General features: G+C 47.3%; 1 protein-coding gene across 2 annotated transcripts; it reads left to right on the forward strand.

Moving 5' to 3' along the window:
* The first annotated feature begins 4990 nt into the window (after window positions 1-4990).
* On the forward strand, window positions 4991-14290 carry LOC147912277 (uncharacterized). 2 transcript variants are annotated; one of them, XR_015550056.1, is made up of 3 exons: window positions 4991-6892; window positions 7197-7585; window positions 13700-14290. XR_015550056.1 is itself a non-coding variant. In XM_087424537.1 (2 exons), the coding sequence occupies exons 1-2, from the start codon at window positions 5744-5746 to the stop codon at window positions 7203-7205; spliced, it is 1158 nt and encodes a 385-aa protein (XP_087280663.1). In that variant the 5' UTR covers window positions 4991-5743; the 3' UTR covers window positions 7206-7738. The 2 variants fall into 2 exon arrangements, 1 of the variants encoding a protein (XP_087280663.1); XM_087424537.1 differs by lacking the exon at window positions 13700-14290 and having other exon boundaries at window positions 7197-7738.
* The last annotated feature ends 435 nt before the right edge of the window (window positions 14291-14725 follow it).

Here is a 14725-nt window from a genome sequence, read left to right on the forward strand (position 1 = left end):
ATGAGATTCCTCTCTTGCATCCTTCATAGGCTAGTGGGGAGCAGATATTAGGACCCAGGGCTCCTGGCCTCCTGATCTGTCCGTTCAGCAAACGTTTATGTTCCTGGCAGGGGCACAAGAACCAGGTGCTGTCCCTGCCTGTGGGGAGTTTGCATCCATGGAGAGTCAGAGGCTCCTGACTCTTGCCCTCTATATGCTGTCTTTCGAGGACTTGGCTCAAGGGCAGAGCAACAAATGACAACAATAAATTTAAAAACAACAATGAACTATAGCAAGAGCTGCTGAGAACCTGCACTGCGCGGGGACTCTCCTAAGTGGCTCGTGTTCCCTCGCACTCACTCCCATGAGTTTTTTGGGCTGACCCGCTTCTCCTGCCTTGCTTTCTATGACAGCATCTGGTGAGAAGACGCCCTTTAGACGGGAAACTAAGAAGGAGAGAATTTCCAAAATGTCTGTCAACCAGAGAGGGGACACAGTAGAGGAGAGAACTCTGTGCGCGGGGAGCTCCCCAGTGCACCAGGCGTCACAGGCGGTTATTTCCCAGACATTGTGGTGCTGTCCTCCACCCGAAGAAGGAGCACGGCTCTACTGGAAACACCCACTGGTCAACTGTCCAATGGGCTTCAGAATTCCCTTTTTCTCTCTCCTGTGGTGTCATGATTTCAGTGGGACCAGGTGGAGTCATGGGAAGAGCCATCAAACTTCAGGATGCTCTGGCTGCTATTTTTCCCAATTCTGGGGACACCATTTAAAGTTAAGTTAAGAAAATGTAAGCCCTCTCTCCTTTGAAAAACCCCACAGAGAGGTCAGTGGTCATCTAGCTCATTCACATAGAATGTTCTACAGAAATGAGTCCTTCCTATTGATGGATGCTGGAAAAACAGACAAGAGCCCTGTATGGTTTGACATCCATTTGTCTTCACTGTGGATTTTTTATGTAGTAATTATCATACACATCACATACTGGATGCTTCAGGTCCATGTCTCCTCCTGGGGACCTGTCAGGTGGACTCTGGGCTGCCGTGGCATTTGCTTGACTGTGATGTGGTACTATCTTCCCTCCACTGGTTATTGTTGAGTTGTGTTGCCTCTCCTGCCTTTCCCCGACCTCCACAGGGTGTAGGATGTCTGTGTTTCCTCTGAGAGTGTGGGCGGCATGCCCATGGAGAGTCCTCAGTGCTCATGACGTGTGGCATACGTTGGCTGACTGACCTGTTGCTGCCCATCCAGAGGCCTCTGCTTGGTGAGAGTAGGTCCATCACAGGAGGGATGTCTGCTCTGTCTGGGTAATTCCCCTTTTCTCCACTGGAGGGAAAGCACAGAGACAGCATGCCCCTTGAGGGAAAAGCATGGCAGATGGCTCTAAACTGACGATGTACATGCATGTCCTCACCTGTGTAGCAGGCTGGAGTGTAAGCTGAGTGTGTGGCAGGGCTGGAAACAGGCGGTGAAAAGGTGTGGAATATCCTCCCTACTCTTTCTTTAGTGACGCCATCCAAAACTTCTAAGCAAGTGAAGGAAGTAAATTATATTAAAAATTTAAAAGTTAATACCTTAGAGACAGGCACCTCTACACCCTAAGGATTCCTGGTATAAGGGGGAACGTTTATCGATCCTGACTGACTCTATTCATAGAAGACTCGCCCTAAACTGTTCGGGGAAAAATTGAGAACAAGAGAGTGCTCCAGAGGGATAAGTTTGGGAGGGTCGGGGTGGAGGGGGTCCAGATGGGGACGCGTGTGTGTAACCTGATAATTGCTTCGCGCCATAGCAATTCGCGCCATAAAATGTAACTGTTTAAATGTTTTAAATTAGCCAATCATGTAAGACCGCGCCAACCTTTTCCCGCTTTATGCTTCCGAATCCTATAAAAGAGCTTGCCCCTTAAGGTTCGGGGTCGACCCCTCTGTCTCCTGCGAGAGATACGTGTCGACCCGGAGCTCCGCTTAATTAAAACCTCGTGCATTTGCATCAAGCTCGGTCTCCTGTGTCTGTGGGTCCGTGCCTTCCCGAGACTGGAGTTGGATTTCCTTTTTGGAACCCTACATTTGGGGGCTCGTCCGGGATCTGCGCGGTCACCCCAGACTCCGAAGACCCCTTGGAGGTAAGCCTGAGTGACTGGGTGTGCGAGTGTGTGCGGCGCCGCGAAGCATTGCTTTGGTCTCGGTATCTGGGCAGCCGCCGCTTCGGGCCGAGAGGGCCCAGCGGCTGCAGTGGCAGACGTGCTGGGAACTGCAGGCTGCAACCCTGGGGGACGCCCCAAGGGACAAGGGGAGTCAGGAAAGCCTGACTACCCCCTTTCAGGTAGAAAAAGAAACGGCACTCTTTTTCCCAGGGAGGACACGAAAACCCCTCCCGTCTGAAACCGCCTTCGGTTGGCTTGTACAGACACCAACCGGGCAAAGTTGTTTTTGTCTTGCTGTGTTTTTGATGTTCATTGTTCTGTTTTTGTTCATTCACGTGGACCTCATTTGACGGGATGGGACAGACTATGACGACCCCCCTCTCTTTGACCTTAGACCACTGGACTGAAGTGAGAGCGAGAGCGCACAATTTGTCGGTAGAAATAAAAAAAGGGCGTTGGCAGACTTTTTGCGCCTCTGAGTGGCCCTCCCTCAATGTGGGTTGGCCCCCTGAGGGGACATTTAATCTAACTGTTATCCTCGCGGTGAGGGCTATTGTTTTCCAGGAGAAACCAGGGTCCCATCCTGACCAACGACCATATATTACAGTGTGGCAGGATCTGGTGCAGAACCCACTCCCGTGGGTTAAGCCATGGGTAAAAGCAGAAAAACTAAGCCCCCGAGTCCTGGCGCTGCAGGATGCGGAGACACGGCAAAAATCGAAATCAACTCGAACAGCGGAGTCGGAGACCCCTTCGGCTCCCCCCGGGGTCTACCCTGAGATTGAGCCTCCTCCCGAATGGCCCCCTTTCTCGCCTCCCCCTTACCCCTCCCCCGCTCCAGGATCGCAATCAGGACGGAGGGCGACTGGCTCGGGTCCCTCCGCTGGAACCCGAAGCCGCCGCGGAGCCACTCCGGACGGGCCTGATACCACGGTGGCGCTCCCGCTAAGAGAGTATGGAGCTCCTGCGGGGCCCAACCAGCTGTCACCCCTCCAGTACTGGCCTTTCTCTTCCTCAGACCTGTATAACTGGAAAAATAACCATCCCCCCTTTTCAGAAAACCCCGCCGGATTAACCGCCTGATAGACCCCCTAATGTTCTCCCATCAGCCCACTTGGGATGACTGTCAACAGCTCTTACAGGCACTCTTCACCACGGAGGAGAGAGAAAGAATCACACAGGAAGCAAGAAAGAATATCCGAGGCACCAAGGGGCAGCGGGCGGCGGTAGCTGAGGCGGAAGAAGGGTTTCCGCGCAACCGACCCAACTGGGACTATAACACGGCTGAAGGTAGGGGGTCGCTGTCCGCTACCGCCGGGCTCTAGTGGCGGGTCTCCGGGAGCCGCAAGGCGGCCCACCAATTTGGCTAAGGTAAGAGAGATTCAGCAAGGACCCACTGAACCCCCTCCGCTTTTCTAGAACGATTGATGGAGGCTTACGCAGGTACACGCCCTTTGATCCGTCCTCGGAAGGGCAGAAGGCCTCTGTCATTATGGCCTTTATTGGACAGTCAGCCCCAGATATAAAGAGGAGATTACAAAGGCTAGAGGGGCTGCAAGACTACGACCTGCGGGACGTAATAAAGGAGGCTGAAAAGGTGTATCATAAAAGGGAGAGTGAAGAGGAAAAGCGCGCGCGAGAGAGAAGGGAGGCTGAGGAGAGGGAAGACAGGAGAGACAGGAGACGAGAAAAAAAACTAACTAAAATACTGGCCGCAGTGATAAAAGCGACAGGGCCAGATCACAGACAGTCAGGGAACCTGGGCAACGCCCCACGACCAGGCTCACGCAGACGGCAACCCTTGGACAAGGACCAATGTGCCTATTGTAAGGAGAGAGGACACTGGGCAAGGGAATGCCCCAAGAAAAGGGCCACACCCAAGGTGTTGTCTTTAGGAGAGGACGAAGAATAGCGGGGACGGGGCTCGGGCCCCCTCCCCGAGCCTAGGGTAACCCTAACTGTTGAGGGGACCCCTATGAGTTTTCTGATTGATACTGGGGCTGAATATTCAGTACTGAAGCAACCTTTGGGGAAATTAAAAACTAAAAAGACTCTGGTTGTTGGAGCCACTGGGCAGAAACAATACTCATGGACTACTTCCCGGACAGTGGACTTGGGGAAAAGAAGGGTGTCCCATTCCTTCCTAGTGATTCCTGAATGCCCGACCCCGTTGCTAGGTCGAGACCTTTTAACCAAACTGAAAGCTCAAATAGATTTTGCTCAACCTCGGCCTACAGTATCCTGGCCCGCACCTACCACCATGATATTGGCCCTGGAGCTAGAGGAAAAATATCGGCTCCATCAGCAGCCTAAGCCTAGAGCTCGGCTCAATACCGATAAGTGGCTGATCGAATTTCCAACGGCATGGGCTGAAACCGGGGGACTAGGGACGGCTACGAGAATTCCCCCAGTCGTGATAGATCTTAAGGCCGGAGCCCTCCCGATAAGGGTGCGTCAATACCCAATAAGCAAAGAGGCCAGAGAAGGAATCCGCCCCCATATCCAGAGGCTGCTCCAACAAGGAATCCTGGTTCCTTGCCAGTCTCCTTGGAACACCCTCCTGCCTGTAAAAAGCCTGGAACTAATGATTATAGGCCGGTCCAGGATTTGAGAGAAGTAAATAAGAGAGTGCAGGATTTACACCCTACCGTGCCAAACCCATATAACCTACTCAGCTCCCTCCCCCCATCACGAAAATGGTACACTGTCTTGGACCTGAAAGATGCATTCTTCTGTCTAGGGCTTCACCCAAAAAGCCAATTACTTTTTGCTTTCGAGTGGCGCGACCCTGATATGGGGATCGTTGGACAACTGACTTGGACAAGACTACCTCAAGGTTTTAAGAACTCCCCTACCCTGTTTGATGAAGCCCTCCACAGGGACTTGACTGATTATAGGGTTAAAAACCCTCAAGTGACTCTTTTACAGTATGTAGATGATCTACTGTTGGCGGCGGAAACCCCGGGAGACTGTGAAGAAGGGACCAAGCGCCTCCTGGCCGAGTTGGGTGAGTTGGGATACCGGGCGTCGAAAAAAAAGGCACAGTTGTGCCAGAAAAAAGTAGTCTACTTAGGCTACACACTAAAGGACGGCCAAAGGTGGTTAACCGACGCACGGAAAAAGACTGTGACCCAGATTCCGGCCCCAACCTCCGCTCGCCAGGTAAGGGAATTCCTGGGGACAGCCGGCTTCTGCCGATTGTGGATCCCTGGGTTTGCTACCCTGGCTGCTCCACTGTACCCATTGACTAAGGAAAGTGGGAACTTTGTCTGGACTCTAGAGCACCAGAAGGCTTTTGAGACTCTAAAACGGGCATTATTAGAGGCACCCGCGTTGGCCCTACCAGATTTGACCAAGCCCTTCACCTTGTATGTAGATGAAAAAAAGGGAATCGCCCGGGGAGTCCTAACTCAAGCCCTTGGGCCCTGGAAGCGCCCAGTCGCATATCTATCAAAAAAACTGGATCCGGTAGCCAGTGGATGGCCCTCCTGCTTAAGGGCAATCGCCGCCACTGCCCAGCTGGTAAAAGATGCAGATAAGTTAACTCTGGGCCAACAGATAACCGTAGTAGCCCCCCATGCCTTAGAAAGCATTATCAGACAGCCTCCAGATCGATGGATGACTAACGCCCGGATGACTCACTACCAAAGTCTGCTCCTAACTGAGAGAATTACCTTCGCCCCACCGGCCATCTTAAACCCGGCCACACTACTGCCCGAAGCAGATGATGAAATACCTGTTCACCAATGCGGTGACATCTTGGCATCAGAAACGGGGACCCGACCCGATCTGCCGGATGAGCCATGGGCTGGGGCCCCTAATTGGTACACCGACGGCAGCAGCTTTATGGCAGAAGGTAAGAGGATGACTGGGGCTGCTGTGGTAGACGGGAAAAAGACTCTGTGGGCAAGCAGCTTGCTGGAAGGGACTTCTGCACAAAAGGCTGAGCTTATCGCCCTGACACAGGCGTTAAGGTTAGCTGAAAATAAGACTGTGAATATATACACGGACAGCAGGTATGCCTTTGCTACTGCCCATGTTCATGGGGCTATTTATAAACAAAGAGGGCTGCTTACCTCGGCCGGAAAAGATATCAAAAATAAAAAAGAGATTCTGGGCCTCCTAGAGGCTATACATTTGCCTAAAAAGGTGGCAATCATCCATTGCCCAGGTCATCAGAAAGGCACCGACCCCATAGCTCAAGGGAACCGCTTAGCAGATTTGGAAGCCAAGCGGGCGGCACTAGGACCTATGGTCCTGACTCTCCAGGGAGCTAAGGTCAACAAAACTGTCTCCGGTGGGGAACTAACTAAAGAAGAGAAAGTCCTTTCCGTTGCAGAAGGGCGAGAATATCTATCACATCTACACCGGCTAACCCACTTGAGCCCTCAGAAACTAATTAAAATTATTGAGGCCTCCCCGTACCAGGTACCAGATTTGAGAAAGGCGGCTGAGGAAATTTATAAGGATTGTAGAGCTTGCGCTCTCACAAATGCTGCAGTTACCAAATACCGCACTGGACATAGACTCCGGGGAGATAGGCCCGGAACCTTTTGGGAGATAGACTTTACTGAAATCAAACCGGCCCGGTATGGAAGTAAATATCTTCTAGTATTTGTAGATACCTTCTCGGGATGGGTAGAGGCTTTCCCCACCCGAAAAGAGACTGCCTCTGTAGTAGCCAAGAAGATATTGGAAAAAATCCTCCCGAGATTCGGGATCCCAAAGGTAATTGGATCTGACAACGGTCCTGCATTCGTTGCCCAGGTAAGTCAGGGACTGGCCAGTCAACTGGGGATCAATTGGAAATTACATTGTGCTTATAGACCCCAGAGCTCAGGCCAGGTAGAAAGGATGAATAGAACAATTAAAGAGACCCTAACTAAATTGTCCATAGAGACCGGCGATAGTGACTGGACAGCCCTCCTGCCCTTTGCCCTGTTCCGCGCCCGGAACACCCCACAGGGACCCTTAAAACTTACACCCTTTAAAATCCTCTATGGAACCCCTCCCCCTTTGGCACAAATAGGGATACATGACCCTGACATTATACCTTCTATACCTTTGTCAGCCCGCTTGAAAGCACTCGAGGCCGGCAGGCCCGACATCTGGAACCAGCTAAAAGGGGCCTACCAGCCTGGAGATCTGCTCATCCCGCACCAATTCCAGGTTGGGGACTCTGTCCTTGTGAGACGACATCGGACGGGTCATTAGAGCCACGTTGGAAGGGGCCCTACGTGGTGCTCCTCACTACGCCCACAGCAGTCAAGGTGGACGGTATAACCTCTTGGGTTCACGCCACACACGTAAAGAAGGCACCCCAGAATGCAGCAGATCTCTGGAAGGTGGAAAAGACTGATAACCCTCTTAAGCTGCGTTTGCGTCATGGGAACGGCGAGCAGGTCGTCCAATCCTAATCTCCACGCTCCTCAACTGCTCACGTGGCAAGTCGTCTCCCAGGTAGGAGATATAACCTGGTCAATCCAAAAAACTGCTTCCCCTTGGACATGGTGGCCAGACTTACACCCTGACCTTTGTAAACTGGCTATAGGAACCCCCGACTGGGATTTCATGGGTCGACGAAGGGGGGCAAAACAAGCCGGAGGATGCCACTCCCCATCGCAAGGGTAAACTAAAGGCATACCCCTTTACGTGTGCCCGGTCACCACAGACCTCGTTCAATTGACTCCTGGTGCGGGGCAAAGAAGACTTCTACTGTAAAAACTGGGGATGTGAAACCAGTGGGACTACTTATTGGGAACCCTCCTCTTCTTGGGATTTAATCAGGGTTAGAGCAAATTATAGCCACCAGATGAGTCGGGCTCAGAATGCAATACCTGGTGCCACCCCTTAACCATTCAGTTCACAGGAAGGGAAAAACAATTAAAACCTGGATCGGGAATGGTCATTCATGGGGAATAAGATTGTACAAAGAACGGTACGATGATGGCCTGATCTTCTCTATTAGATTAAAAATAGAACCCCCCGCCAGCAGACCAATAGGGCCAAACGGGATCCCTGCCGATCAGAGGCCCCCTCCCTCCCAAAAATCCCCGCCAGCAGACCGATAGGGTTAAATAGCCCCAAACCCCCCCAGGTAAAATCCATAACCCTAAATGGGGCCGTAGATATGGTCACCAGATCTGCTCTGCGACCACCATCTACGCCACCTCCCGCAGTACCTACTGAGCAAAGATGGCACAGACTGTTTAACTTAGTATGGGGAGCTTACTACGCCTTGAATGATTCCAACCCTGAAATGACTGAATCATGCTGGCTATGCCTAGTGGTCAGCCCCCCTTATTATGAAGGAATTGCCACCATGGGGGTCTATAATAACACCCCAGACCACACGACTTGTCTTTGGGGCAAAGAAGGGCGGCTAACCCTAACGGATGTGTCGGGGACCGGTTCAGGACTATGCTTAGAAAAAATTCCCCCAGGCTACCAAGCTCTATGTAATAAGATTGAAGTCAGCCTTCCGACTACTCCTGGTCATTTTTTGGTACCAGGACCCAATAGGTGGTGGGCCTGCACCACGGGCCTAACCCCCTGCATCTCAACTAGCGTATTCAATTCGTCACAAGATTTTTGCGTGCTTGTGCAGTTGGTGCCTAGAATTTATTATCATACTGCCAATAGTTTCGAGGATGAATTTGACCAGAGATCCAGATTATGGAAAAGAGAACCAGTATCCCTCACCCTGGCTGTACTCCTGGGACTGAGAGTTGCCGCGGGCGTAGAGACTGGCACTACGGCCTTAGTCACAGGAGAAAGGGGATTAACTGCCTTGAGCAATGCTATAGATGAAGACCTCAGGACTTTAGAACAGTCCATCTCTAAATTAGAAGAGTCCCTCACCTCCCTGTCTGAAGTAGTGCTCCAGAATAGAAGAGGATTAGATCTGCTGTTTTTAAGAGAGGGAGGACTTTGTGCGGCCCTTAAAGAAGACTGTTGTTTCTATGCAGATCACACAGGGGTAGTCCGAGATTCAATGCAAAGATTAAAGAAAAGATTAGACATGAGGCAGCAAAGCAGGGAGGCGCAACAGAGCTGGTTTGAATCCTGGTTCACTAAGTCCCCCTGGATGACGACCTTACTATCCTCCCTAGCAGGACCCTTGCTGATTCTTTGTCTACTTTTGGTCTTCGGACCGTGTGTTTTCAATAGAATTACTGCTTTCATAAGAAAAAGGGTCAATGCAGTGCATGCTATGATGCTCCAACTCCATTACCAAGCTCTCCCACACAATGAGCCACTGATAGTAGACACTAAAACTAAGTTCTAAGATTAGAACTAGGGACAAAAGAAGAAGTGGGGAATGAAGGAAGTAAATTATATTAAAAATTTAAAAGTTAATACCTTAGAGACAGGCACCTCCACACCCTAAGGATTCCTGGTATAAGGGGGAACGTTTATCGATCCTGACTGACTCTATTCATAGAAGACTCGCCCTAAACTGTTCGGGGAAAAATTGAGAACAAGAGAGTGCTCCAGAGGGATAAGTTTGGGAGGGTCGGGGTGGAGGGGGTCCAGATGGGGACGCGTGTGTGTAACCTGATAATTGCTTCGCGCCATAGCAATTCGCGCCATTAAATGTAACTGTTTAAATGTTTTAAATTAGCCACTCATGTAACACCGAGCCAACCTTTTCCTGCTTTATGCTGCCGAATCCTATAAAAGAGCTTGCCCTTAAGGTTCGGGTCGACCCTCTCTCTCCTGCGAGAGATACGTGTCGACCCGGAGCTCCGCTTAATTAAAACCTCGTACATTTGCATCAAGCTCGGTCTCCTGTGTCTGTGGGTCCGCGCCTTCCCGAGACTGGAGTTGGATTTCCTTTTTGGAATCCTACACAAGCAGAACCAAAGAGAGAAATTGCAACTGTTTTTAAAACACTCATTGTTTTCACTTAATGGAACATTGAGTGCTGTTCTGATGGAAGCTTGTTCTTAGATTACAAAATAAGTAAATAGAAAAGTGCTTCTGGTCAAATGTCCAATTAGTGACGATCCACATCACAGTAGGACGAGAAGGAGCAGGAGCCCGAGGTGGGGCCTCATTCTGTCTTCTTCACCATCCTCATGAAGGTGTCAATCAAAGATCAGACGGGGGCGCTGAGGAGGACAGGAAAGCTTCCACGGGTGGGTCCCTGCTCAGTGTTCCTGCTCCTCTGGGCTGCTGTGCTCCAGCACATCTGTTCTTCAAGTATTTCTTGGGCCCTGTTCTCTCTCACTTTTCCTTTTGCATTTCTGTATATTGTACATATATTATACCATCTGACATGGTCCACAGCGCTTAGATTCTCTGGGACTTGTTCTTTCTGAATTTCAGTTTGGGTAATTTCTGTTAACCTGTCTTCAAGTCTGAATCTTTGTTCAGCTCTGTCAAGTGTACTGATTAGCCTTTCAAGGACATTCTTCATCTCTGTTACTCTGCTTTTTATTTCTAACATTTCCATTTGATTCTTTCTTTCGGCTGCCATCTCTCTTCAGGAGTTACCTACCTGATCACATAGGTAATTACCTACCTGATGTCTTCCATTTCCATTAGAATCTTAACATATTTGTCACAGTTATTTTATATTACCTATAGGACAATTCCAACATCAGTGTTATATCTGGGTCTGGTTCTGACGATTGCTATATCTCTTCAATCTGTTTCTTCTGGCATTTTATATGCCTCAAGATTTTTGTTGAAAGCCACACTGACAGGATAGTGTTCACTGAGGTGGATGGTTGTTACGCGTGGGGATGGGCGTGGCTTCTTCTGCGAGGTCTCTGTTGTTGGCGAGGGAATGGTCTGGGCAGGAGGTGGACGAGGTTTGACCTCTGTTGCTGCTGTGATCACCCTCAGTCTACCAGAGACTTAGAATTCCTCTAGTGATATCTCAGGGTTAGGCTGTGGGCTAACCTCAGAGTGTCTTCTGAATGTCTGCTCTCCACCCACTCGTGTGCCCCCCCCTCCTGCTGTGATGCCTGTGCATCCTCCCTGGGCGAAGCCCACTCTCCTCTGCTCTCCACCATCTGCAGTGTTTCCACCCATGCCCTCAGGCTACACAGTTATCTTTTGTCTTTTCCCTGCAGATTTAAGCTCCCCCATCCCTTAGGGGAGGCAGGGGGTGGGTCTGAACGGATTTCCTGGTGGCTACATTCCTTACCTCAACTAAAATGCATGTCCACCAAGGCCCTTAGGCCAACGTTTTGTAACCTACTCCCCCAACAGACTTAGGCTTTTGTTCCATAGGGAAGGCTGTGATGGCCACCATACGGCTGCCCCAGCAGCACCATTGGAAGATTTCTTTGTGTTCCAGTCAATCACTGCCTAACAGGGCTCCTGGAGGAAGAGTCTGCAAACGGGTGCAAATCACCCTGTGTCTGTGGGATTTGATGTTTGCACGCCAGCCCGTCCTTGTGCTTTAGCAGTTAAATGTTTCTAATTGAGTCTCCTTAAGGCTTATATGGCATCCGATGACATCCACCCCGTAAGAAAATGCTCCTGTTTCTCCCTGTGGGCACACTCCTCTCTCAAGTTTTCACTTAGTTATTTGGCCTACAAACTCAATTCTCTGATGGAGGCAAGAGAGTCATTAATTTGAAGTTTTTCTAGCTATTTTATCGAGTAAAGGTGAGAGTAACACTCTTCCCCTCTTTGAATTGTACAGGAAGTGTATGCTAATATTTTATATTTAAAATATTTTGTAAAAATATTATCCCAATCTATCACTCATCTTTAGATATTTTGTGATATCTTTTGTCATAAAGGAATTTAACTTCTTAATTTAAAGGGATTTTTTCTTTATGTTTTCCAATTAAGATATTGTGCTTCGGGAAACATTACTATACATTTCTGTATTTTCTAAATATCTTTATAGTTCTTATTTTCTATTTAGTTAATTTGTCCATCTTGAAATTTACTCTTTAGATGGTATGAAGAAGACATAAAAACCTATCCAGTTTTTTTTAAATTAATGGCTAATTGTTTCAAAACCATTTTTGAGCAGTCCTTTCTCCAAGTGACTGAAGGACAACGAATCATGGACCAGTTCTCCAGATGCACAATGGCCTAGTTCTGCCTCATTGGGAGAAAGCTTCCCACGGTGGTTGAGAGGATGTGCCCGAATCAACCTGACTTTAACAAACCCTGGCTCCACCGCCTTTTGCTGAGTGATCTTGAACCACATACTTAACCTCTCTAAGCTTTAGTTTCCTTACCTGTGAAGTGGGAATGAAAAGAGCACTGCACACTTACAAAACTCTTCTTATTAAAAGATTAAGAGTTTCTCATGCCAATCTTTTAAAAACTTATCTTTCTAAGTAGGATATTGGATAAGATGGTTTTACAATTATTTCCACTTATAACTCAACATATTGAATCATCAGTTCTACTAAATTTTCCAGAATTCTCATCTCACAAATTTATGAGTGAGTTAGAAATTTTGAGCAAATTATTTTACTTTCTTTTTGGATCTTTTGATAATTTGCAAAAATAGATCTCAAAAATACGCTTAAAATAACTTCACTTCTCTTCAGGCCGATCATTTTCTCAAGTCTGCTCAAGGCTTTGTCTAAAGCAGCAGCCGATGGTTTCTAAAACATATTAGACACTTTAAGAGGAGTGATTGGAGCAGAAAGAGAAAAGCTATGAGTTTAATTTTTAGCAGGCTCCTTTTTAATTCTCATATACCATAATATTATTAAAATTCACAGTAGCAGGCTCAAGTATGAAAACAGCTTAGGCAGTTGAATTCAGAATCAAACAACTAAAACAACAATAGAGACTCACAAGAGAATATTTTGGAGATTCAGTTTGGAGGAGCTGCAACGAATAAACTCATATATGCATGTGATAACCAAAGCTTTGAAAAAAATGAAAACATTTCATATGAAATATGTGCTGCCTAACCACATTTTATTAATTGTAATTATTTGGAGAAATACTTTGTCCTCTTCAAGGAAGCTAATGTGGGTGTTTCAGAGGAACTTTGCGTTTCTCTCAATGTGAGTATTTGCTCTTCAGTAGGTGGATTAACACAGAGAAGGAAAAACCTTCAAGACTACATTTAAATTAGCTTCAAGCCGCTGAACTAACTTGACAATACCTTCAACTCTAGTATTACAAAGAAGCAGATGTTGGCCTTTATTTTATGTAACTTTTCATCTATTAATGTATTCTATTGCAGTACTGAATTATATTTCATTAGTAAAAGAGTGAATAGCCAACATTTTGGTTTTCTTAAAGTGTACGATTGCAAAGACAATTTTATTTTGGTTGAATACTACTGTCTTCTGTTGTATTTTGATTCCTTCCTTCCCATTCAAATTAGTTTTACTGAAGAATGGAATTATCAAAATAAATAAATAATAGTTTCTTCCACACACATTCCACATGATGAATATACCATATAAACAGTTGATCCTCATTATTCACAGATTCTATATTTGCAAATTCACCTACTCGATAAAACTTATTTGTAACCCCCAAATCAACACTCACAACACTTTCATGGTCATTTGAGGACATGTACAGGTTCCCAGCTGAGCTAGAACACAAGTCATCTCTGCCTTGTTGTTGCAGCTCTCCTACAGAGACGACAGAGGATGGTCCAGAGATGACAGAGGATGTCCAGAGACAACTAGAGGATGATCCAGGTACAACCAGAGGAAGGATGGTCCAGAGATGACAGAGGATGGTCCAGAGACAACCAAAGGATGGTCCAGAGATGACAGAGGAAGGTCCAGAGACAACCAGAGATACCAGGAAAGGAGAGGCAGTGCAGTGCTGTGCAGGGAGTTCTGGCTCTGGGTCAGTTCAACTGGGCTAGAATCTCAACTCTGGCACCATTAGTGCCACATTAGACAAGTCGTCTGACACTTCTGAACACTGTTTTCTCTTTTTGTCAATTAAAGAAAATGAAATCAACTAGGATAAGTTGTTAGGATTTATCTATGTGAGATTATACATATATCACATAATACATATAAATATAAATATATGTATATTTCCTCTAGGAGCAATAATTTGGTATTTGCTAATTCAAGTGTTTAGGGTGACTTTATAGAAAAAAACTACCATGAATAATGAGAATAATGAGCTGTACATATCTATTTGTATAGTATGAATATATATAGTACGACTCAATTACATAATTGATTTTAAGTCTTTGCTTATGGTGCTATTGTAATCTTTTGCCTAGATAAATTGTAAGTATTAAATAAATCTTCATAAATTAAATTCATTTAATAAACAAAAAATGTGTTGATAGGGATGAAACTATAACTGTCTCTGGAAGAGATTAGAGTGCTCTGTGCCCTGTGGGGTCTAGAAGTTTGCACTGCCTGATGCCAAGCAGGGCACTGACCTCAGGGGTGAGGGCAGCTCAGCATCACAGACCTGGGGTATGTGACCCACGGAGAGAGGCTCCCTGATGAGAACTCTCAGATCCACAGTCAGAAACCTCTGGGAATGGAAAATAACCTCTGACACATGATGATCTTTGGTCCTAGATCAGTGAGACCACTGGTTTAAGGAGTGTTATTGCTGTTATATGTGAACAGAGGTATTTCCTCATGAATTCAGGAAAATCCATGGTATTCTCCAGTC

This window comes from Ceratotherium simum, chromosome 37 (assembly GCF_057802395.1).
Source record: "Ceratotherium simum simum isolate JZ-2026a chromosome 37, ASM5780239v1, whole genome shotgun sequence".
NCBI classification, from domain to species: Eukaryota; Metazoa; Chordata; class Mammalia; order Perissodactyla; family Rhinocerotidae; genus Ceratotherium; species Ceratotherium simum.